Source organism: Zootoca vivipara, chromosome 12 (genome assembly GCF_965207765.1).
Source record: "Zootoca vivipara chromosome 12, rZooViv2.hap1.1, whole genome shotgun sequence".
Lineage (NCBI taxonomy): Eukaryota > Metazoa > Chordata > Lepidosauria > Squamata > Lacertidae > Zootoca > Zootoca vivipara.
In genome coordinates, this window is record NC_142595.1 from 32,254,824 (window position 1) to 32,276,494 (window position 21,671).

The 21,671-nt window shown below is 40.8% G+C and overlaps 2 protein-coding genes across 2 annotated transcripts; both read right to left on the minus strand.

The window, feature by feature from the left end:
• Positions 1-449: 449 nt before the first annotated feature.
• On the minus strand, positions 450-12,303 carry LOC118095423 (vomeronasal type-2 receptor 26-like). Its single transcript, XM_035136673.1, has 7 exons — positions 12,242-12,303; positions 9,728-10,019; positions 7,789-8,640; positions 5,981-6,208; positions 4,991-5,117; positions 2,744-3,606; positions 450-518 (listed from the first exon to the last, which is right to left on the minus strand). Exons 1-7 carry the CDS (start codon positions 12,301-12,303, stop codon positions 450-452), a joined length of 2,493 nt encoding a protein of 830 aa, XP_034992564.1.
• Positions 12,304-15,614: 3,311 nt separating this feature from the next.
• LOC118095424 (vomeronasal type-2 receptor 26-like) lies at positions 15,615-20,535 on the minus strand. Its single transcript, XM_035136674.1, has 4 exons — positions 19,819-20,535; positions 19,420-19,647; positions 17,393-17,519; positions 15,615-16,516 (listed from the first exon to the last, which is right to left on the minus strand). The coding sequence occupies exons 1-4, from the start codon at positions 20,533-20,535 to the stop codon at positions 15,615-15,617; spliced, it is 1,974 nt and encodes a 657-aa protein (XP_034992565.1).
• Between the last annotated feature and the right edge of the window lie 1,136 nt (positions 20,536-21,671).

The following is a 21,671-nucleotide window of genomic DNA, read 5'->3' on the forward strand; positions in this document are numbered from 1 at the left end:
GAGGAAGTATAGAAGAAAAAAATTATTCACAAATTTGTTTTGTAGAAAAGACCTCTTCTCCTGTTTTAGTCTAACGGCAGCTATAGTTGCCTCTTTCCTTTTCTTTCTTAATATAGTGGCTAAGAACTTAAACCCCTTTCCCAAAAAATCATACATTCTTTGCTTTAAATACAATGACTTTATCACTACTCCCCTGCACAGCGCCTGAGGGCCACAGTCCTGCCAATCACCACCTGGCCCTGGGCGGGGCCTGATGAGCTCTATAAAGGACTGCTGCCTCTGCTGCTGCTGAGCAGAGAGGGCTCCGTTTTGTTTTTGTGTAAATTGCTGTTATTTTTTACCTATGTCATTTTAAACTGTGATGATATTAATGCTGTATTCTTAGTTTTAGATTTTGATTCATGTGGAAATTGTTTTCCATTTGGTTGTGTATTTTTGATGTGGTTTATTTATTGTTTATGACTTTCATAATTATGATAAATCTTGTCATGTTGTAAGCCGCCTTGAGCATTGTTTTTAACTGTGGAAAGGTGGCATACAAATAAAAACGATGATGATGATGATGATGTCTTCTTTATTTCTGTGGTTTCCAATTCTTTCTGCTTTATCTGTATTTTAAAAAATAAATAAATAAATCTTGATCCTATAACTCTTTGTGTTTGTTCCAGAAGAGGAAGTTCCTGCTGCAGTTGTGATTTTTGTGTCCTATGTGATCTTTTAAGTACGATTTTTTCCTGTATAACAGCAGCTTGCATATACTGTATCCCAACGGAAAACATGTCACTTTCAATGCTGTACATGTCCTACTCAATGATATATAAGTCACTTACATTTATAATCATTTTGTACTACTTTGGCTATGTGTTTAATAAAATATTGAATTCTTGCATTACGAAAAATGAAGATTATGGTGAAAAGTGAAAAACCCGAACTGCAAAAAAAAACACAAAAAAACTAGAGCTTACAGAACAAAACCAACTTCAGATATGAAATAAGCATTGAAAGAACATAAAAGAACAGTTGAAAAATCTCATGCAACAGAAAATTAAAAAAATTGTTGCCCAACAAAAATAAATCTTCCATGTGGGCCATTCCTCAATACTTTTGTTGACCGAAAATTATGTATTAACAAAGTCTCCCTCCTAGCTTTGAGGAACCACTTGCTATTAACTTTTGGCCAGCACATGACTATGTAAACCAGGCATCCCCAAACTGCGGCCCTCCAGATGTTTTTGCCTACAACTCCCATGATCCCTAGCTAACAGGACCAGTGGTCAGGGATGATGGGAATTGTAGCCCCAAAATTCTGGAGGGCCGAAGTTTGGGGATGCCTGGTGTAAACAATGTATTTTTTCCTGCCTGCTTCATAAGTTTCTTGGGGGGGGGGGACAAAACACCAAACTATATGTGGATGCATTTTAAATAGGCTTATTTATTTGATTTATATACCACCCTTTATCACAAGTTCTTAGGACAGTTTACATGATACAAATGCAAGGTAAAAGTGCGAACTATCAGTTACAACTTTGGTAATAACTGTAGTAACTCTGGTGGAGAAGGGTGGGGGCGGAGAGAAGGGATGAAATTTGGCTTTTGTTTTTGGTTCCTGCTGCTTCTAAAGACACCAGTCCATTTCCTGAGAGAAGGGGGAAATAATTCAAGAGGCCTGGATTTACAGTGATCTAAAAAAGAAAAAATGCACACACACACACACACACACACAGAGAGAGAGAGAGAGAGAGAGAGAGAGAGAGAGAGAGAGAGAGAGAGAGAGAGAGAGAGAAGCACTCTCACTGAAAACTGAAATTTTCCATTGACTGCTATACAGTGTCCCACTGGTGTCACATTTTTATAACGTGTTTATAACATTATAACTCACCAGTGTAGATTAGTCCAAGGCCTGTCAGTGGCATATCATCAATTCTAAGCTGCTTCTCTGGATTGGTGGAAGCTGGTGAGTCTGAGTCAGAGTTCCTTCTAGAGTGGTTGTTGTTGTTGTTGTTGTTAGATTTTTTTCTTCATAGCTGGAGTTGTGCTTTAAAACTTTCCTCTTTCTGCTTGATCATCCTGTTTTTCTTGGCTTTTGTGGATGTTTATAATAAAGAACAACTGTTCACTGTTTGTTCTTTGATGTATTCAGTTTGAAGTGAAGAGCTTTTATCAAACACTGCAATGCACACACTGCTATCTTCTCCAGGAATTACTATTTAAGAATAACAAATGCCCAACGCGCCTAAATTCAAGACAGTGATGTCTACAAACATTTTAGCAGAGCTCAAGAGAGTCACTGTTATGTGTGTCCATTACATGGGCAAATTTCTCCAAACCCTGGCTGAGAAATAAAATAAAATATCTCTCTCTCTCTCTCTCTCTCTCTCTCTCTCTCTCACACACACACACACACACACACACACACACACACACACCACACACACACACACACAGAGAGAGAGAGAGAGAGAGAGAGAGATCTTTGCAAGCCTTCAAGAGCAGAAGAAGGAAGAAAACAGAAGTCATAAAATGGTTCAAGAACAATAACGGGATCCTGTGGAACTAGAAGAATCTATATCAGCTAATTTAAAAGGGGGGTGTCTTCTTCATATACAACTGCAAATATATTAAAACATGAGAATGGAAGTCATGCTAGAAGACTACTCTGCAACTTTGGTCCACTGTAAGGGTTTCATAATGCAACCACACATCAGTGAACATTTCTCTTTATTAGGAGATCTCTTTTGTTCAGTTCTGGCCTCAGCACAATAATGTAACATTTAGGGAAGAAGATGCAACCCAACAGCCCAGCACTGGAGGCTAAGATGGAGAAGATCTCCACAGCTACCATGTCTTTTCCTTTGGTGCTCAGATAGGTGGGAACAAAGGATAACCAAACACTGCAAAACACAAGCATGCTAAAAGTGATTAACTTGGCTTCATTAAAAGTGTCAGGTAAGTTTCTAGCCTGGAAAGCTACAGTGAAGCTCACAATAGCCAGGAAGCCCATGTAACCCAGGACACAATAGAACATTGTCACAGACCCCTCATTACATTCAAGTACAATTTCTTCAGTCACTGAATTCATGTCACTGTCTGGAAATGGAGGGTTAATTGTCAGCCATACGGTACAAATATTTCCTTGAACAAGAGAGCAGAGAAGAACAATGGAGTTGGCCACATTTTTCCCTACATATTTCCTCATGCTGCTTCCTGGCTTGGTGGCCATGAAAGCCAGAACCACCGTAATAGTTTTTGCTAACACAGAAGAGACAGCCACTGAGAAGACCATGCCAAATGCAACTTGACGGAGGAGACACATCACCTTCACAGGACGGCCAATAAACAGCAAAGCACAAGGGAAGCAGAGCAGGAGGGAGATGAGGAGGGTGTAGGTGAGGCTCCGGTTGTTGGCTTTGACAATAGGAGTGTCACGGTGCATTATAAAGGCTCCTAGCACTAGAGCAGTGATCAAGGAAAATAAAAGTGCAAAGATGGCTAAACTCATCCCCAAAGGATCCTTAAAAGACAAGAAGGTTATTAGCTTTGGAATGCAGAAATTCTTTACTTTGTTTGGATAATGATCTTTTTGGCACATTGTGCAAAAATCTGCATCTAAAAAAAAAGATAAAAACTTTTTCAGAAGTTGCTTTTTGCAGTTGAAGCCATTCCTTCTATTTCTACAAACAATCAGGTTTATGAATAAATTTCCCATTCTAAAAAAAACTAATCATGTTGTTGTCTTCCCTTTAAGAAGACAAAAGTGTGTGTGTGTGTGTGTGTGTGTGTGTGTGTGTGTTAATGCACAACTTTCAAAGTAAGTGAATAATAGAACTAACTTATCACTTGGTATCAATTTTATTCTAAGACAAGCTTCCCCATGAATACCTACTAATGTTTCTATCAAGTTGAATTTAGGAGAAATTTGCACAAACTATCGGGATGAGGTATCTCTGCCATGCGACCCAAGGGAAGTAATAGCATCACTGTATTCTACCTTGGTCAGACCATACCTGGAGTACTGTGTCCAGTTCTGGTTACCAAAATTTAAGAATGATATTGACAAGCTGGAATGTGTGCACAGGAGGGCAACTAAGCTGACTGAGGGTCTAGAAACCAAGCCTGATGAGGAATGGTTGAGCATCCCCTCAGGAGACCGAGGGAAGATATGATAGCTTTCCTAAAGGACTGTCACATGGAAGATGGAGCAAGCTTGTTTTCTCTTACTACTGAAGGTAGGACCCAAACCAATGGATTCAAGCTACAAGAAAGGAGATTCCAGCTAAATATCAGGAAGAACTTTCAAACAGTAAAAGTTGTTTGACAGTGGAAAGGAGTCCATTGGAAGGTAGTGACCTCTCCTTCCTTGGAGGTTTATAAGCAGAGGTTGGATGGCCATCTGTTAGGTATGAACTAGTTGATATTCCTGCAATGCAGGGAGTTGGACCAGATGAGTCTTGAGTTCCCTTCCAACTCTTCAGTTCTATGTTTCTACAATTTTGTGATTCAATATGTAGAAGTGCATCTATAGAAATTATTACTAGAATAACCTTGCCTCCATTCCTTATTCTTCCTTCCTATATCAAAGAACTACCATATTTTTCCGTGTATAAGACTAGGTTTCCCCTCTAAAAATAATGTCAAAAATTAGGGGGCGTCTTATACACGGATACATCTCCCCCATTTTCTTAAATCCGAGTCCCCCAATATAGGGGATGTCTTATACATGGGGGCATCTTATAAATGGAAAAATACAGTACTTCCTTTTAAGAAAAGCACCCAGCATTTTGTATTCAATGATAGATGCATTTCTTTTAGTCTTTTGGTCCCTAGGTGAGAAGTGCTCATAACTACTGTTTTGAATTAGTTGATATCAGGATTGTTTCCCAGTAATGACTACTACCGTATCACCAACTACAAACCACTTAAACTAACAGGACCTTTGTGCCATACTCATGAAGATAGAGTTCTAGATTACACCAGGTACTACATATTCTACCTTTCTCATGAGAAATCTTCCCTTTTGGACATGAAATACAATCATAGCAGCAAAATGGCTCCCCCTCCTTTTTCTTCTTTTGGTAACCAGGTTGACAGTTATCATTACAGAGTGAAAGGGGCATCACCTATTCAGGGAATATGAATAATGAGAATTGAGAATATGTATTTTTAAAATAGTATGATGACATCACTATCTTTACAGTATTATCAGATTCTGCCATATTAGTGCAGGTGGTCATAAGCTGGTGAACTGTCTTGAACTGAGATCTTTAATGGCCAGGCTTTGGCTCTGTGCTGCTAGCATTCTCTGTCTTCATTAATCTAGTCAGACTAGATTCCACAAAAAGTTGAAGTAAAGTGCGGATGGAGAAAACTGAGAGGAATTTTGTGGTTTTATAATAATGGCAGGTGTTTGTTTGAGTATATTGAATACAACACCCATTTGGCCAAGCTATTCTGCCTTGGTCAGACCACACTGGATATGTTTAGTCTGGCAAAGAGGAGACTGAGAGGAGATATGATAGCCACCTTCAAATATATTAAGGGCTATCACATGGAAGATGGGGCAAGCTTTTTTTCTCCTGTGTTGGAGGGTAGGACTCAAACCATTGGCTTCAAGTTACAAGAAAGGAGATTCTGACTTAACATCAGGAAGAACTTTCTTTGTCTTTGAGTTTTTGAATCTCAAGTTACTGATAAAATATGTGCAATTTTCAACTCAGCATTAGTTTAAAAACACATATCATTGTGATAATTTTCTATATGTTAAAGAAACTATGCAGAGTACTGTACTGTTCATATTTTCAGCAGGAAACAGTGGGACAGCTTGCAAGTAAATATGCTTTGGACTTTGCTGTAAATAAACCAATATAAACATACTGGGAAAAGGACTCTAAAAATACTTTATTAAGGAAGCTACAAATGATTGTTTCTCCTCTCCCTCCCTCCTTTTATTTTATGGTAGCTAAAGACTATAGTGATGTCCCACCTGGTTAAAACTTCTAGGCCACACAATGGCGCCTTCATCAATGCGCAAATCTTTGCCAGGAGGAGCCCAAGGATCCATTCTTCCAACTTTCATTCTAACAAATGACTTATTGGGGAAAGTAATCAGATTTGTAATATCAAACCCCATTGTCAATTCTCCATTCTCATTCAAGTGCACGATTTCTCCTGCACTGTTGTTAAATGAGATGCTCCTCAGAATAGGGTGGAGCTAGGAGGAATGGAAAAATAAATCAATGTTGGAATTGCATCAATATCTGAGAAATTGCCTCTACCCTTGCACCTTACCCCAGTCACTTAGCTCTGCATATGATGATTTATTAATACTGTCAAATATACCCTGTGTTAAAGCATGCTGTGACTCACACATGCTTTTAAATCTATGGCTAAAGCTCTCCATAATTCTCTTCTTTTAGAATGGAAACAAACTCGTTTTAATGAAGGGGGGGGGACTCTACTACCATGCCTTTCCAAGATTTCAGACACTCCAAGTGTCCCTATTTTCCAGGGAAAGTCCCGGATTTACAGAAGTCATTCCATTTTTTAATCTAATCCCAAAATGTCCCGCTATTCCTTTACACATCCCCATTTTCACTGGAGGAATATTGGAGGTTATGGTAAAGGGTAAAGGGACCCCTGACCATTAGGTCCAGTCGTGAGGTAGGATGTCCCTATTTCATTGGAGAAATGTTGGAGAGTATGGAGTGATGCGCAGCGTAAATTAATAATGCAGAGTCTTCTTCAGTAAAGGAATAAAAGCTTTACTGAGTTAAAATAAACTTGTTTGCAAATAACAGCATAATGAACAGAAGATTAAACTAGCTTCAGAGCATACACAGAGTTTCCATTGAGCACAGGCTTCACAGAGCACAGACACACACAGAGACACTGACAGAGTCTGCCTGCAAGAAATACAATACTTATACAGAGAATAAGTCACCCTCAAGATGAGTCACATTGATTCAGCATGCTAAATGATTCTGCAGCTTTTCAGCATTTCACAACATTTCTGGACTTTACTGCTTCCTTTACGCTTCTGCTCTCAAATACCTTTGTTCACATGATATGGAGTTATGCCACCCCTGAGCCAAGGAGATAAGTAACTATACAACCTTTAGAAGACATCTGAAGACAGCCCTGCGTAGGGAAGGTTTTTTAATGTTTAATGAAAATGTTTGTTGTTGTTGTTGTTGTTGTTGTTGTTGTTGTTGTTGTTGTTGTTGTTGCATCCCTATTTTCATTAGAGAAATGTTGGAGGGTATGAAACTTCTGTACTTTTTAATTATTCATTTTTTAATGTTTTCATAGTTTTTTTAAAAATAAAAAACTGAATTATGTGGGTAAATGATGCTGCAGTCAAAATAAAAAAAATTCCATATTTGCTAGCTGACCAAAGGGCTAAGACACAGGGAGTTGCCTGTAAATTCCTAGAGGGGACATTGGAAGTCACATCCTCTGCTTGCCCAGGCAGGAAGGGTAACAGTAGGTAGATAATCCTTATTAGTTCCACTTGAGGAATAGTCTCTTTCTCATCATGCAGCCATAGGGATAGGATGTATTTTGTAATTATATTTTGCCTTACTTATTTCACTGCTATTTTCTTCTTGAATTGAGCCTGCAACATTATGCAAGTGATCAAGATTTTTTTACATTCTTACATTACAGGCTTCTGTGTTGTTATTTTATTTATAGTATAAACATCTGAAGGGAATTCAGGTTGATGAAGGCTGCATTAAGATCTTGTGCTGTCGTGTTGAAGTCAGTTGAACAGAATGGTTTGAAAACTACTACCTTCCATGGCTGCATATCTTTATGTTGTAGCTTCCTTCTTCCCACCGTGACTTTGGATTTGGATGAGTACATGGCATGTACTGAATTTGCCAGAGCCTGTACAGCATTGTAGATACTGTAGCTATGGCCAGTGATGCTCATTTCAAAGAAAGGTCCAGGAAGATTCTGCAGCTTCTCTTCTCCAGTACAAGTGTCCACATCATCTCCATTAAAATGGAAATTTGGAAATGAACAGTCGAATGCTTGCTCCCAGAATGGTCGGATAAAGCCATTTCCCTTCATCGAATGAGGGTTTAGCTTTTGAAGAAAATTTTGGAACCCTGGCACCTCATGTGAGTGGGTTGTGAAGGCTAAGGCACCATGGAAGGCTTCTATATCCCAGTCCTTGTGCATGGACATGGCTACAAGGTCCATCTGGGCTACCATAATCCACACTTTACCAAATGATTTCCCATTCTCAGATTCTCCTTCATGCAGCAGTCCTCTCAATGTTATCATGGTCAAAGCTTCTCCGTGGAGAATAATGGTGTTGGCTTTACTTTTCATAACATCTACAAATATTTTTCCCCACTTCCCTTGGAAATTTAAGATGTCACCAAAAAATCCTTTTGAGGGGATTTTCTCAGCGAAGGCAGCACAGATGCTGTTCTGAGAAAGTATTGGTAGTAGGTTGCCCAAAAATAATTCTCCAGTTTCCTCATCCATGGTCATTAGACCCACCCAAATCCATTTGAAATGCAGAAGTAGCTGGACAATTCCCTTGTACTGATGGATTTCATTTGGAGTCATCCGATACAAGGACAGTGAATGAGAGTGATCCCTCAGCATGGGGACAAAATCACCATAGGTGAACTGAAATGGGGGGAAAGTCAGGAAGTTGTTTTACAAATTTATTTGGAAACCTATAGATATGTTAGTGCGATTTTATGGATTCTGAACATTCTGTTTAAAATTAATATAAGATGTGAGTTGCTTGTGAAAACTTCTCAGAATCTTCATCCAATGCAAAATGCTCCTCTACACCTTAAGTAGCAGATTTAGAGATGTGCAGAATTTAGCAGCCAAGTTGCTCCAAAGGAGCAAGGTGGTTTAAGTATACAACACTAATCATGGCCTGGCTCCCAGTTAGTTTCTGGGCCCAATTCAAAGTGCTGGTTTTGACTTACAAAACTTTAAATTGCTCAGGACCACAACACCTCAATACTTTCCCTTATAAACCAATCAGACCCTGTGATCATCATGTGAGCCTATTATCTATGTGCCTCCTCCATGAGAGGTCCAGACGGAGGCAATCTAAGAACGGCCCTTTTCTGCAGTGGCTCTCCATTTGTGGAATGTTCTACCCAGGCACCTTCATTGCATAAATTTAGGTGCCAGGTGAGAATATTTCTCTATAACCAGGCATTTGGCTGATTAAACAATATATGGCCTTTAAAATGTTTTCATGGGAGTAGAGTTAGTGGTGCTTTTTTTCTCTTTTTCTCTTTACTGTAAACTTCCCTGTGATCTTTGGATGAAGGGTGTTATAAAAACTAAATACAGTGGTACGTTGGTTTAAGAACAGCTTAGTTTATGAATAACTTGGATTAAGAATGCTGCAAACCCGAAAGCAGGGGTTTTGGTTTGTGAACTTTGCCTTGGAATAAGAACATGTTTTGCTTCCTGTTGAGTGTGTTCCATTTGTAAATTGAGTCCCCTGCTGCTATGGGAAAGCACGCCTTGGTTTAAGAACACTTTGGTTTAAGAATGGACTTCCAGAACAGATTAAGTTCGTAAACCAAGGTACCACTGTATTGGCTAAGATATCAATGTTTGTGCCACAGTCATTTCAATGGAATATAGACCTGCACAAGCAACCACACAACACACTCAAAAGAAAAGAAAAGACAAATAATGCACCATAGTTCTGAAAACTCAGTGTTCCAAGAGCACATCATACCTGTGGAAACTTGTAGATGTCCAAGATGGCAGCCAAATGGTGGGAGGTTTCAGCGCCTAGTCCTCCTATTACTCCTATTAGGCTGTTCTGGACATCGCAGCTATAATTGGGAACAAATCTGTACTGTGTGGAGAAAAGCTCCACTGCAATGTGGTAACTCCGCTTCTGACTGAAGTAGCTCTCAGGGATGTGGAATCCCAAGGAAACATTAGGCAAAATCTTGGGATTTTCATTAATCTCACTTACAGCAAATACCAAAGCCAGGACATGCTGGTAATTCTTTGTCACAACACTGAAAAAAAGTTAGATGATATGTCACCAGGAAATTTAACAATAAGTAATGTTGCTTGGTAGCTGTCCTGCTGAATCAATAACATGTGAGTTAGTTGATAGACTACTGAGAGGATTACAAATTTGCAGAAACACATAGAACTGCAATATGTAGAACGTCATAGTCTGTATATATTATTACACCCTGATCCTAAGGCACTTTATTTGGCATTGTGGGATTATAGCACTTCAATTTAAAAGTCATTTTAGAATGGTCAGGTTATATGTGAGATTCAAGAAATCCATTGTAGTTTCACGAACCTTTTAAAAATGATTAATATCACCCTTTGAAATACCCTATGAGTATCAGCCCCTCCAGTGTCTATTGATAAACATTCACACATGTGCTACCAATTCCTTTAAGGGTGTTGATAGTTTTGCCTCAGTTGACAACCTTTGGCATATAACAGAAAAACAGAAGATCCTTACATGGGAATGCTAGTATCGGCAGAAGGAGGGTATTCAGTGAAGGAAAATGAATCCAAAAACAGTAGCATCTGAGAAACAGCCCCACCAATTATGAGATCGCCTGACTTATAATACTTATGAGGAGTATAAATGGGGTCATGGACGGCACATCTATCAGCATGCTCCTGGAACTCACTGTGAGGTATCTGCAAAAGCATTAGAAACATCTCCAACAACACTGTCCCAATTATGCTCATCCCCCTCTCAGTGCAGATACCAGATTTTTCACCTTCTGTCATAACAACATGTATGTATAGCACTCTGTCTTGAAAAGCAGCAGCCTCTGCCGATGCAATATTTGGAGCCTGAATCCTCTATCTGCATACATATACCAGAAAGCTATTTGGAATTGGAGTATGCAGGAGCCTATGTCCTTAGCTCCAGTTTTGAACACCAAGCAGGGTTTTTAAAAACATAGCTTGGCCTTTGTTAGTGTTTTGTTATGATTCAGATTCTGGAAACCAGGAGGTGGCTTGGTCAAAAGGAGAAAAATATGGCACATCTCAGAGCCCTTAATGACAATCACAATATATGCAATTGAGAATGTCAAAACCTGTAATTAGCCTCCCCCCAAGGAACCAGGCACTTGGTGACATTCTAACATACTTGCTGGAGAAAGAAAACAGGATGGCCAAAACAAGCAGAACTTTCCCTGTGTTCCTAAGGGTAGCTGAATTTCTGCTACTTTCTAGACATGGCTGGGCAAGCAGATTCCACAAAATGTTCAGGAGAGGCTTGCCACTTATCTTACTGCAATGGTGAGACACTGAATCTGGCCTGTGGAATGGACCCCACACCCTTGCAGGCCAATTTTGACAGGGGCCACCCATATGTCAATCCCCTGACATCATAACAATGCCATGTGGCAATTTCAAAAGGTCAGCTGAAAATAGACCTTCACAGGAGCTCAAAAATGGGTGCTGACAAGTTGTCTTGGCTGCGCTAAGAGTTTCCTAACTAATGAATGTTCAGGGGATGGGAGTTTTAAAGGTTTTTCTTAGCACAGTTCTACTTATTCCAGGCAGCAATCCCAACTCCACTTATCTGAGAGCCACTGAATTCAATAAGTCTAACTTCTGAATAGACATTGTTTGGGTTTCTCTGTAATTCTTTTAAGTGACGGTGCAGAGAAAAGATAGCGCTCCAGTGGCTGCTATTTATTATTTTGACAACTTATATACCACTTAATTACAACTGACTCTGAGCAGTATATAAGAGACTTTGTATAATGTTTCCCAATTGATCTGGTAATGATTTGATGTCCATCATTGCTGCTACTGGAAATACAGGCAACTCCTCATATGCACATGATTTATTTGTGTGTTGCTGTGCACACATATGGTGCCGGAAACCTGGAAGTGGAACCTAGAAGTGGGGCACACCCTGGAGAGTCCTCCTGGCTTTCTTGGGTGGTGCTTTGTTGAAGCTGCTCACCTTCCCACTTAACAGCTAATGTGTGGGGTAGTGCATCAGCCATCGGCGCTGCTGCCGCCACTTCCCCACACATCAGCTGAGAAGCCTCAGCAAAGCCCCACTGCCCCTCCGTCCTATTTGGGCTCTGAGAGTCAGAGGTGCAGAGGGGCTTGGTCAGCTGATGCATGGGGTGGCGGTGGCGGGTGATACATTACCTTGCACACCTGCTGTTAGCAAAGAAGGCTGACTAGCCTCAACAAAGTCCCGCTGCCCCCCACCCTGGCTTGCAAGAACATCATCTACCTCTTTGAGCTCTGGGGAAGGTCTCTTCGTGAGCTACAAGGACTCTCCAGGGTGCTCCCCATCTTTGTCCATTTCCCTGACGTGTGGTGAATGTAACCCCCGCATAAATCTTGAATGGGAAAAGTAGGGAGGGGGATAAAGGACATCTCTCTATATAAAAAAAAAATGTAAAGGGTCCATGTTTGGGACTTTCCACTTTTCTCAGAAACCACTTGACCGCTTGCGTTCAAATTTTGACACAATGTCCCAAGCGAATATGAGAGTGCCAACATACTATTTGCGTAGACAGATGTCACACCTGGTCCACGTAAAACCCCCAAACCCTATGTTCCAGAACTCACAATTCACCCTAAAGTGCATGCTAGGAGCACAGGAGAGGTTACAAAACAGCACCCTCTAGCGACGGCTACACGGGTAGCTTCCTAGGAAAGCTTCCTTCTCCACAACATCTTGGCTTCCCTTTCCAGACTGGGCCTAGTGGAGGTGGGGGCTCCCCTGGGTGGGGGAGGAGGGGAGGAGGGGGCGGGATAGGTCATGGGTCGGGACAGGGTGGGCCCAATCACAGGGATGAGATGGGGGTGGGGGAGAGGAGGGGACGGGATAACTCATGGGTCGGGACAGGATATGCACAACCACAGAGATGAGCCAGGGGGTGGGTAGCTCATGGGTCGGGACACAGTGGGGGGAGTCACAGGGATGAGCCATAGCAACGTGGGGCCGGGCCAGCTAGTCCTCAATATAATCTTTGGAATCAAGTTAACACAGTTAATAAATTTTCTGATTCACACTTTAGTTCTGGAGATTTGGATCAGGGGAATCACTTCAGAATGTGGGCCCAATGAATATGGATCCTTAGGAGTAAAGAAAATTGAAAGAGCGGAGCTCTCAATTTCTCAAAAGACCCCTTATTTCTTTTTATTTATTGCATTTATTTTCCACCTTTTTTTCTCCTAGCAGCTCAAGGTGGTGTACATGGTTCTCCCCCTTCCTCATTCAATCCCCACAACAATCTTGTGAGGAAGGTTAGATTGAGAGACAATGTCTGGCTAAGGTCAACCTGTGAGCTTCATGGATGAATGGGGAGTTGAACCCTGGTATTCTAGGTCAGAGATGGAAACTTTAAGAACAGTGCCACGCTGGCTCTCCTGCAAACTTCCCATGCAAAATCACAAAAAGGTGTCAATGAAAGTATTGATGGGCTGTGACTTGGCAGCATGTGTCAAGGCTAACAGTTCTAGTGTCAACATGAATCAATGAACATTGGGAAAAATTTACAGAACAAATAAATTGTTTAGTCTTTTCCCGTAATTAGCCGAACTCTTTTGTTCCTTTCTGGCTTGAGGACAATAATGTAGAACTTAGGGAGGGATGAAGATGCAACCCAGCAGCCCAGCACTGGAGGCCAAAATAGAAAAGATCTCCACAGTCACCATGTATTTTCCCTTGGTGCTCAGGTAGGTTGGGACAAAGGATAACCAAACACTTGTAGTTAGATGAAAGAGGATATTGGAAGACATTTAATGATAAGAAAATTAGCCGAAGCCTTAATAGAGGAATACATTGAAAATACATGATTATATGTAATCACGTGACATTATGATGAGGGTTGATCTGAAGAGCCGAATGGTTTTGATTGGTTCAGGATGATGACATTGGATTGCAACTGTAAAGGTTGCTGCGATCCTTTGATTGATCTTGTGGGTAATCTGAAAGTGTACAAAAACATTGCTTTGGGTGTGGTTCTTTGCAGCCTCCTCCTCCTTTTCGAGGCCTTGCCTATGTTCATTTGTATTTCAATAAAGCTCTCCCCAGCTAGCTTAACCCTTTGATGCCTGGGTCAAGTGCACCTGGCTGCCCCCACCCCCACCCTCGATGGGTCTGAAGAGGTGTTCTGTTTCTTCAGCCTCACAATACGAAACTTCTTTCTCTTTTGACACATTATAAAAGTGTCTGAAATGAAGATTCTAGGTCAGGCATAGGCAACCTTGGCTCTCCAGATGTTATTGAACTACAACTCCCATGATCCCTAGCTAACAGGGCCAGTGGTCAGGGATCATGGGAGTTGTAGTTCCATAACATCTGGAGAGCCAAGGTTGACCACGTCATGGTATAATGCTTTTCTGCAATTTTGGTTCAAGATCCAGGGTGCTGAGAACCTGCCAACATCAATACAGACTAAGAAAGGCTTAATAGAGGAATTAGAGTTTTAACTGTTCCACTTGATAAGGCAATCTTTTTTAAAAAAAATTGTTTGTGTGTGTGTGTTCAGATCTGATCTTATCACAATAATGTAGCATTTAGAGAAGAGAGTGGAAGCCAGCAGGCTACCACCCAAGGCAGAGATAGAAGGGATCTCCTTAGCTAGCACATATTTTCCTTTGGTGCTCATGTAGGTTGATACTAAGAATAACAACATACAGGCAACTCCCCATTTAGACGGGGGTTATGTTCTGAGGGCAACACACATTTAAGTGAATTCATGTATATTTGAAACACCATTTAAACATCCTACAAACACCCTCTAAACCTCCAGAAACCCTTGAAAACCCCTCTAAAAACCAGCAGCACTTAGCAGACTGACATGAATGCTGAGAAATCTGTCAAATTCCACCACAATTGCTCCCTCCAAACTCACACTCCAACTCTCGAGTGGCCTCTAAGGTTGGTGCAAAAGTTCCTGGGGTTGCACTTGCAAAGGCTTGTGGGATTGCTAGGTGCTGTTTTTGTGCCTTTGTTCTGTCCTTTCTGGGCTCTTTTTGCCATTTTAAAAGTCATTTCTGGGTTTGGCACAATGTGCATGTGTGCAGTTGTGCCTCAATTGGATGCGTGTAAATGGGGAGTTGTCTGTACTACAAAACACCAGAAGGCTGATGGCCTTGGCTTTGAAACAGAATTCACAAGAACCCATGAAAGCAATGGGTCAGCCATTTCAAGAAAAGCACAGCAAGAAAAGATGGCTGCCCTTATGTACCTCTTATATCATACAATGTATTCTACTACCTACACTGGCATTGTATAAAAAGGTTTGCTTTCTAGTACCATAGCAGCAAGGAATGCATTGGAATCTGGATTTCAAAGAAGGACTCCTTTTTAAACACAACATTTCTCAGGGAGTACTCATCAGGTGTGTTCAGTTTAGAACAAAGACCAAGCAATTACAGAATATGTCCATACACAGACATGGAAGACATTTTAAAGAAAGAGATGTTTTATTTCCAAAACAGTAATTTCTTCCTTCCTGCCTGCCACATTACAAATGTGTGCGAATTTCAAATCTTCCTAAATGTCTATAAGGCAATTTACGTCCATGATTACGGTTTCACTCAAAGCTTAGATGAGACCATAACCCTAATAAAAGTAGAGTTTTTCACCCTTAGCAGTTTCTTTTGATAAGCTTATCTTTTTTGTTCAGGTCTGGTCTCAGTACAATAATGTAGCATTTGGGGAAAAAGATACAACCCAACAGGCCAACACTGGAGGCTAAGATGGAGAAGATCTCCACAGCTACCATGTATTTCCCCTTTGTGCTCAAGTAGGTTGGAACAAAGGATAACCAAACACTGCAAAACACCAGCAAGCTGAAAGTGATGGACTTCGCTTCATTGAAACTGTCAGGCAACTTCCTAGCCTGGAAAGCCACAGTGAAGCTCACAAAAGCCAGGAAGCTCATATAACCCAGGACACAATAAAACATAGTCACAGACCCCTCATTACATTCCAGTACAATTTCTTCAGCCACTGACTTCATGTCAACATCAGGGAAAGGGGGAGACATAGCCAACCATACAATACAAATGCCTGCTTGTACAATGGAACAGAAAAGAACAATGGAGTTGGCCACTCTTTTCCCTACCCATCTTCTCATGCTGTTTCCTGGCCTGGTGGCCATGAAAGCCAGAACCACTGTGATGGTTTTTGCTAACACAGAAGACACAGCTGCTGAGAAGACCATGCCAAAGGCCACCTGACGAAGGAGACACATCACCTTCTCAGGTCGACCAATGAACAGAAATGCAGAAAGGAAGCAAAGCATCAGGGAGATAAGGAGAGTGTAGGTGAGGTTTCGGTTGTTGGCTTTGACAATGGGGGTGTTGTGGTGCCTAATAAAGGTTGCCAGCACTAGAGCTGTGATTGAGGAAAATAAAAGCACACAAATGACTAAGCTTATCCCCAAAGGCTCCCCATAAGACAGGAAGGTTACTTCTTTGGGAATGCAATGAGTTTGTTCTTTATCTGAATAATGATCTTCTTGACAGGCAATACAGGAACCTGCATCTGTGGAAATAAGAATATTTTAAAAGCTGGTTTACAACTGCATATATGTCTTCTACATCTCCTATTACAAACCACATGGAGATAATGGTGTGAGTCTCCTGTTAGAAACAGAATACAGCTCTCAGTGTTAATGCCAATCTCTAAAGGCAAGTAGATTGTGGTAACCCATATCTTGGAATCAATGCCACTCCCAGGATGGATTTTATAGGTAACAGAGTTGGAGGTGAAAAGAGAGCTGGACTCAGAAGCCCACCTACTACAAATCAAGGTCTGCTTCAGCCACAGATACCTGTGTACAGCTTGTCACGCATATAGTGTGCACAGGAAGGGGCATATCTGAGAGGTGGAGTACAACATCCAGGCGATGTCATCTTCAGGCATGGCAGTGAATTATTCCTTTTTGAAATGTGTATTTATTTATTTATTAAATTTGTATACTGCCCTTCATCTCAAGATCACAGGGAAGTTCACAACATTAAAATACTGAATGAAAACACATAATAAAGCAAAAAGCAAAACAAACCAATAATCCCTCACCCAACACATTTAATGCTACCGGGTGGAAAAGTGTTGTGACAACAGACCCCTAATGACAGTTATTGCAAACTACTTTGACAAAGAAGAAATTTGAAGAATTATTATTTTACACTTAACTGGATATCGTGTGTGTGTGTGTGTGTGTGTGTGTGAGAGAGAGAGAGAGAGAGAGAGAGAGAGATGTATGTATGTATGTATGTATGTATGTATGTATGTATGTATGTATAACCACTGCAAAACTCCAGTCATTCATTTGAACTTGGGAATTAGTAACCAGCAAACTCCTGAGTGAACAAGAAGATATTAAGCAACTATACACCACTAGTAGTGCTTGATTACCTATCTGAGGTGAAACCTTCCCCTTTGGACATGGAACACAATCATAGCAACAAAAAGGCATCCCTTCCTTCTTTTTCTTCTGATGACCAGGATGACATTTATCATTACAGAGAGAAAGGGGCATTACCTGTCAAAGAGATATAAAGCAGTAGTGCTTGAAAAAAATGCGTTTTAAGATTGATCCAATGTGTAGTTGCCAGAGCATGACAAGATCACTCTCATATCAACTGCTTTGAATTCAAAAGCATTTTATATTTTCACTCCTCTCATTCCTATTCCCCCTCCAACATATATTCCATGTGGCTCAATTGCCTTGGATATATGTGTATTCTCTGCCCTTTGTTTGTTTGTTTGTTTTGTTTTTATCTGTTTTCCTTTTTTATATTAAATTGTAATACTGAGAAGCTTAATAAAAATTATTACAAAAAGTGGTATTGATATATACGGTAGATAGATTCAAATATGTACACATATAGCCACATATAGTATATCTGTTGTTGGCATACGTCTGTCTCGAGAGACAATGGAATGCACCTCCAGGAGTAAAGTAAAACTGCTGCATTAGCAGTGACCTTCCTGGGGTGGAACTGAGTTATTTTCTCAGAATGTAGAAAAAGAACGATTTTTTAAAAAAGGAAAAACTTCCACCCACTCCAATGTGACTCATCAAGCATAATTTAAACATTTTGGGGGGAAGTCTCATTACAGACATACCTGTAGAGACACTTAGAATCATAGAGTCATAGAGTTGGAAGAGACCACAAGGGCCATCCAGTCCAACCTCCTGCCAAGCAGGAAACACCATCAAAGCATTCTTGACATATGCCTGTCAAGCCTCTGCTTAAAGACCTCCAAAGAAGGAGACTCCACCACACTGCTTGGTAGCAAATTCCACTGCCGAACAGCTCTTACTGTCAGAAAGTTCTTCCTGATGTTTAGGTGGAATCTTCTTTCTTGTAGTTTGAATCCATTGCTCCGTGTCTACTTCTCTGGAGCAGCAGAAAACAACCTTTCACCCTCTTCTATATGACATCCTTTTATATATTTGAACATGGCTATCTTCTCCAGGCTAAACATACCCAGCTCCCTAAGCCATTCCTCATAAGGCATTGTTTCCAGACCTTTGACCATTTTGGTTGCCCTCCTCTAGACACGTTCCAGCTTGTCAGTATCCTTCTTGAACTGTGGTGCCCAGAACTGGACACAGTACTCCAGGTGAGGTCTGACCAGAGCAGAATACAGTGGTACTATTACTTCCCTTGATCTAGATGCTATACTCCTATTGATGCAGCCCAGAATTGCATTGGCTTTTTTAGCTGCTGCATCACACTTCTGTGGCCTCTCTCCAAAGGTTCACCTTCTTGAGAAGCCAAAAACTAAATAATGTAGTTTCTGGATTGGGATAGCCTGCGCATTGCCAGCGATCAGGATGGATTACTGCAATACACTCAATTGGAGCTGCCTTTGAGATTGGTTCAGAAGTGGCAGCTGGTGCAAAATATGGCGGTTCAAGTGCTCACTGGGGCACAGAATCTGTAGCAAATAGCTACTGAAAGAATTGCACTAGCCACCACTTTGCTTCAAGGCTAAGTTCAAGGTGCTGGTTTTGGCATATAAAATCCTAACTAGCCTGGGACCATGGCACCTGAAAGATCACTCTTGATCCATTAAAAAGCAGTGTGCCGTTAAAAAGCATTCTGACAAGACATCTATCAGAATGCACAGTATTGTGTCAGGGTTGTGGCAGTCACACTCACCCTTTGGAATGGTCTCCCCTTGAATATTAGACAGGTACCATCTCCACTGTCTTTTCTATGGTTACTGAAGATCTACCTATAGTGACAAGCATTTTAAGCCTTGAGATCTTTTCCCAGTCTGCATCCAGATTGGAACAGTTTTTTTTTCAAATGTTTTGAATATGTTGCATTGTTTTATCATTTGTTGTTTGGTGCCCTGCCTCCTTTTGGAAGAAGGTCATGATACAAATTTAATTCAAAGAGACAAATAAAGAAGTAGTAACATCCTACCTGATTAAAGCTTCTTGGCCATGTAATGGCCACTACATCAATACTGAAATCTTTGCCTTCCAGAGCCCAAGGATTCATCCTTCCAACTTTCACTCTAACGAATGAGTTATTTGGGAAGGTAATTACATTTGTAATATCAAACCCCATTGTAAATTCTCCATTCTCATTCAAAACCATTGTTTCTCCAATACCATTCTTCAATGTGATATTCCTCAGGACTGGATGGAGCTAGGAGAAATGACAAAAAAGAGGAACAATTCCATAATGGCAATTTTAAAAGAGTAGCATGGCAATGTTTTACTCAGACTGTGGGTGTCAGGAACATCACTTAGGTATAAAAATATATCATGCATTCATTTTATTCATTGTAGGTCAACAGAATCTTTCAATGTCCATTACCTGCCATGCCGGCACATTGTTATATTCCAGATTCTTTCTGGCTGCCAGCACTTTGGATTTGGATCTGGATGAGTACATGGCATGTACAGAATTTGCCAGAGCATAAACAGCACTGTAGATACTGTAGCTATGACCAGTCATGCTCATTTCAAAGAAAGGCCCAGGGAGGCTCTCCAGACTCTCTTCCCCAGTGCAGATTTCTGCATCAACCTCATTAGAATCATAATTTGAAAATGAACAGCCAAATACTTGCTCCCAGAATAGTTGGATGAAACCATCCCCCTTGACTAAATGAGGCCTTAAGTTTCGAAGAAACATTTGGAAACCCAATACCTCCTCTGAGTGAGTTGTGAAGCTTAAGGCACCATGGAAAGCTTCTATACTCCAGTCCTTATGAATGGGCACTGCAGCAATATCCAATTGTGATGCCATAATCCACACTTTACCAAATGCTTTCTCAGAGTCAGTTTCACCTTCATGCAGCAAACCCCTCAGACTTAACATGGTCCTGGTTTCTCCATAGACAACAATAGCATTTGCATTACTCTCCATAACATTTTGAAATGTTTTGTTCCACCTTTCTTGCAAATGAAACAAGTCATCAAAAAAGAATATTATGGCAATTTTCTCTATGAAGGCAGGGCAGATGTCATTTTTAGAAAGCACTGGTAGGAAGTTCTGCAGAAATAATTCTCCAATTTCATCATCCATGACCATTAGACCGACCCAAGTCCATCTAAAATGCAGGAGTAGCTGGACAATCCCTCTGTACTGATGGATATCATTTGGAACCATTTGGTAAAAAGAAAGAGAATGGATTTGACCCCTCAGCATGGGGACAAAATCACCATAGCTGAACTAAAAGGGCAAGCAGAGAGACATATCCCTAATTAATGTCCCTAATTATTTTATGGATTTTTGTTTGTTTTATTTTTATTCATAGTGAAGCTTCTAGTGAAATTTAATACCCTCTGTTTCCTGGATAGAGTTGAGCAATAATTTATGCATTAATAAACTTTAGACTTCACTATTGTACAGTTCTTAATATAGACCTACTGCTGAAGACAACCTAGAAGTAGTCAATAATGCTTTTGTGCTTCTAGTGTTTGTGGGGAGACATTACCGGTAACTGTCAGGGATGAGCCAGCTCCTAGTGAAACTTTACAGCCTGCTGCAGAACAGACAGAGTTAGATCTGCAGCAGGCTGAACAGTGGCCAGTGCAACTGCCATTGGAATGCCGGTTGCCAACGGAACGACTGAGAGCAGGCTGGAACACAGCCAAAGCTCTCTGGAAGATCAATTAGGTGCAAACAGAGACAGAGAGAGTCTCCCAGAAAAGAAAGAGGTTGGAGATGAGCCAATTTCTCAGAGGAATCGGTGAATGGGAGGGCTGTTAGACAGGAAGCAAAACAAGAGACTTGAGGTTCGTAAGTTCAATATCTTCTGTCAACATCAGAAGGAGTCTTCAAAAGGGTCATCTTGAGTAATGATGCCGGAGGCTTTGTTCGAGCCGTCCGAAGTTATCTGTTGTTGTTTTTTGCAATAAATCCTCCTTTTAATTATCTACGCTTACTGTGTTATCAAGCTGGAAACTTGGACTCCTGACATTAACATATGTGTATAATTTGTTCCCAACTGCATTGGCTGCCTGTATGCCTTCAGATTGAATTAATGGTACTTTTAATGACCTTAACAACCTGGGCTCCATTTATCTCAGAGTTGCCACACATTGGACCATATCAGCTTCACTCACCATATTGCTCTGGGAATAGAATTATGGGCCTCCACATCAATTTCCACAAAACTGTATAACCATTTCCTCTTTTAGCAACATAATTCTGCATGTCTTGTG

Bases quoted from the DNA above. Each gene is read 5' to 3' on its own strand.
- LOC118095423 (XM_035136673.1), bottom strand. From the start codon at position 12,303: ATGGGGAGCACCCTGGAGAGTCCTTGTAGCTCACGAAGAGACCTTCCC. The intron at 8,641-9,727 runs GTATGATGTGCT...CCCCCATTTCAG, and splicing joins ACATCTACAAGTTTCCACAG to TTCACCTATGGTGATTTTGT. The intron at 519-2,743 runs CTGAACAAAAGA...CTTTCCACAGTT, and splicing joins TTATTGTGCTGAGGCCAGAA to AAAAACAATGCTCAAGGCGG.
- LOC118095424 (XM_035136674.1), bottom strand. From the start codon at position 20,535: ATGGTCATGGATGATGAAATTGGAGAATTATTTCTGCAGAACTTCCTA. The intron at 17,520-19,419 runs GTAGGATGTTAC...TCTCTTTGACAG, and splicing joins GGCCAAGAAGCTTTAATCAG to GTAATGCCCCTTTCTCTCTG. The intron at 16,517-17,392 runs GTAATCAAGCAC...TTATTTCCACAG, and splicing joins GAAGGTTTCACCTCAGATAG to ATGCAGGTTCCTGTATTGCC.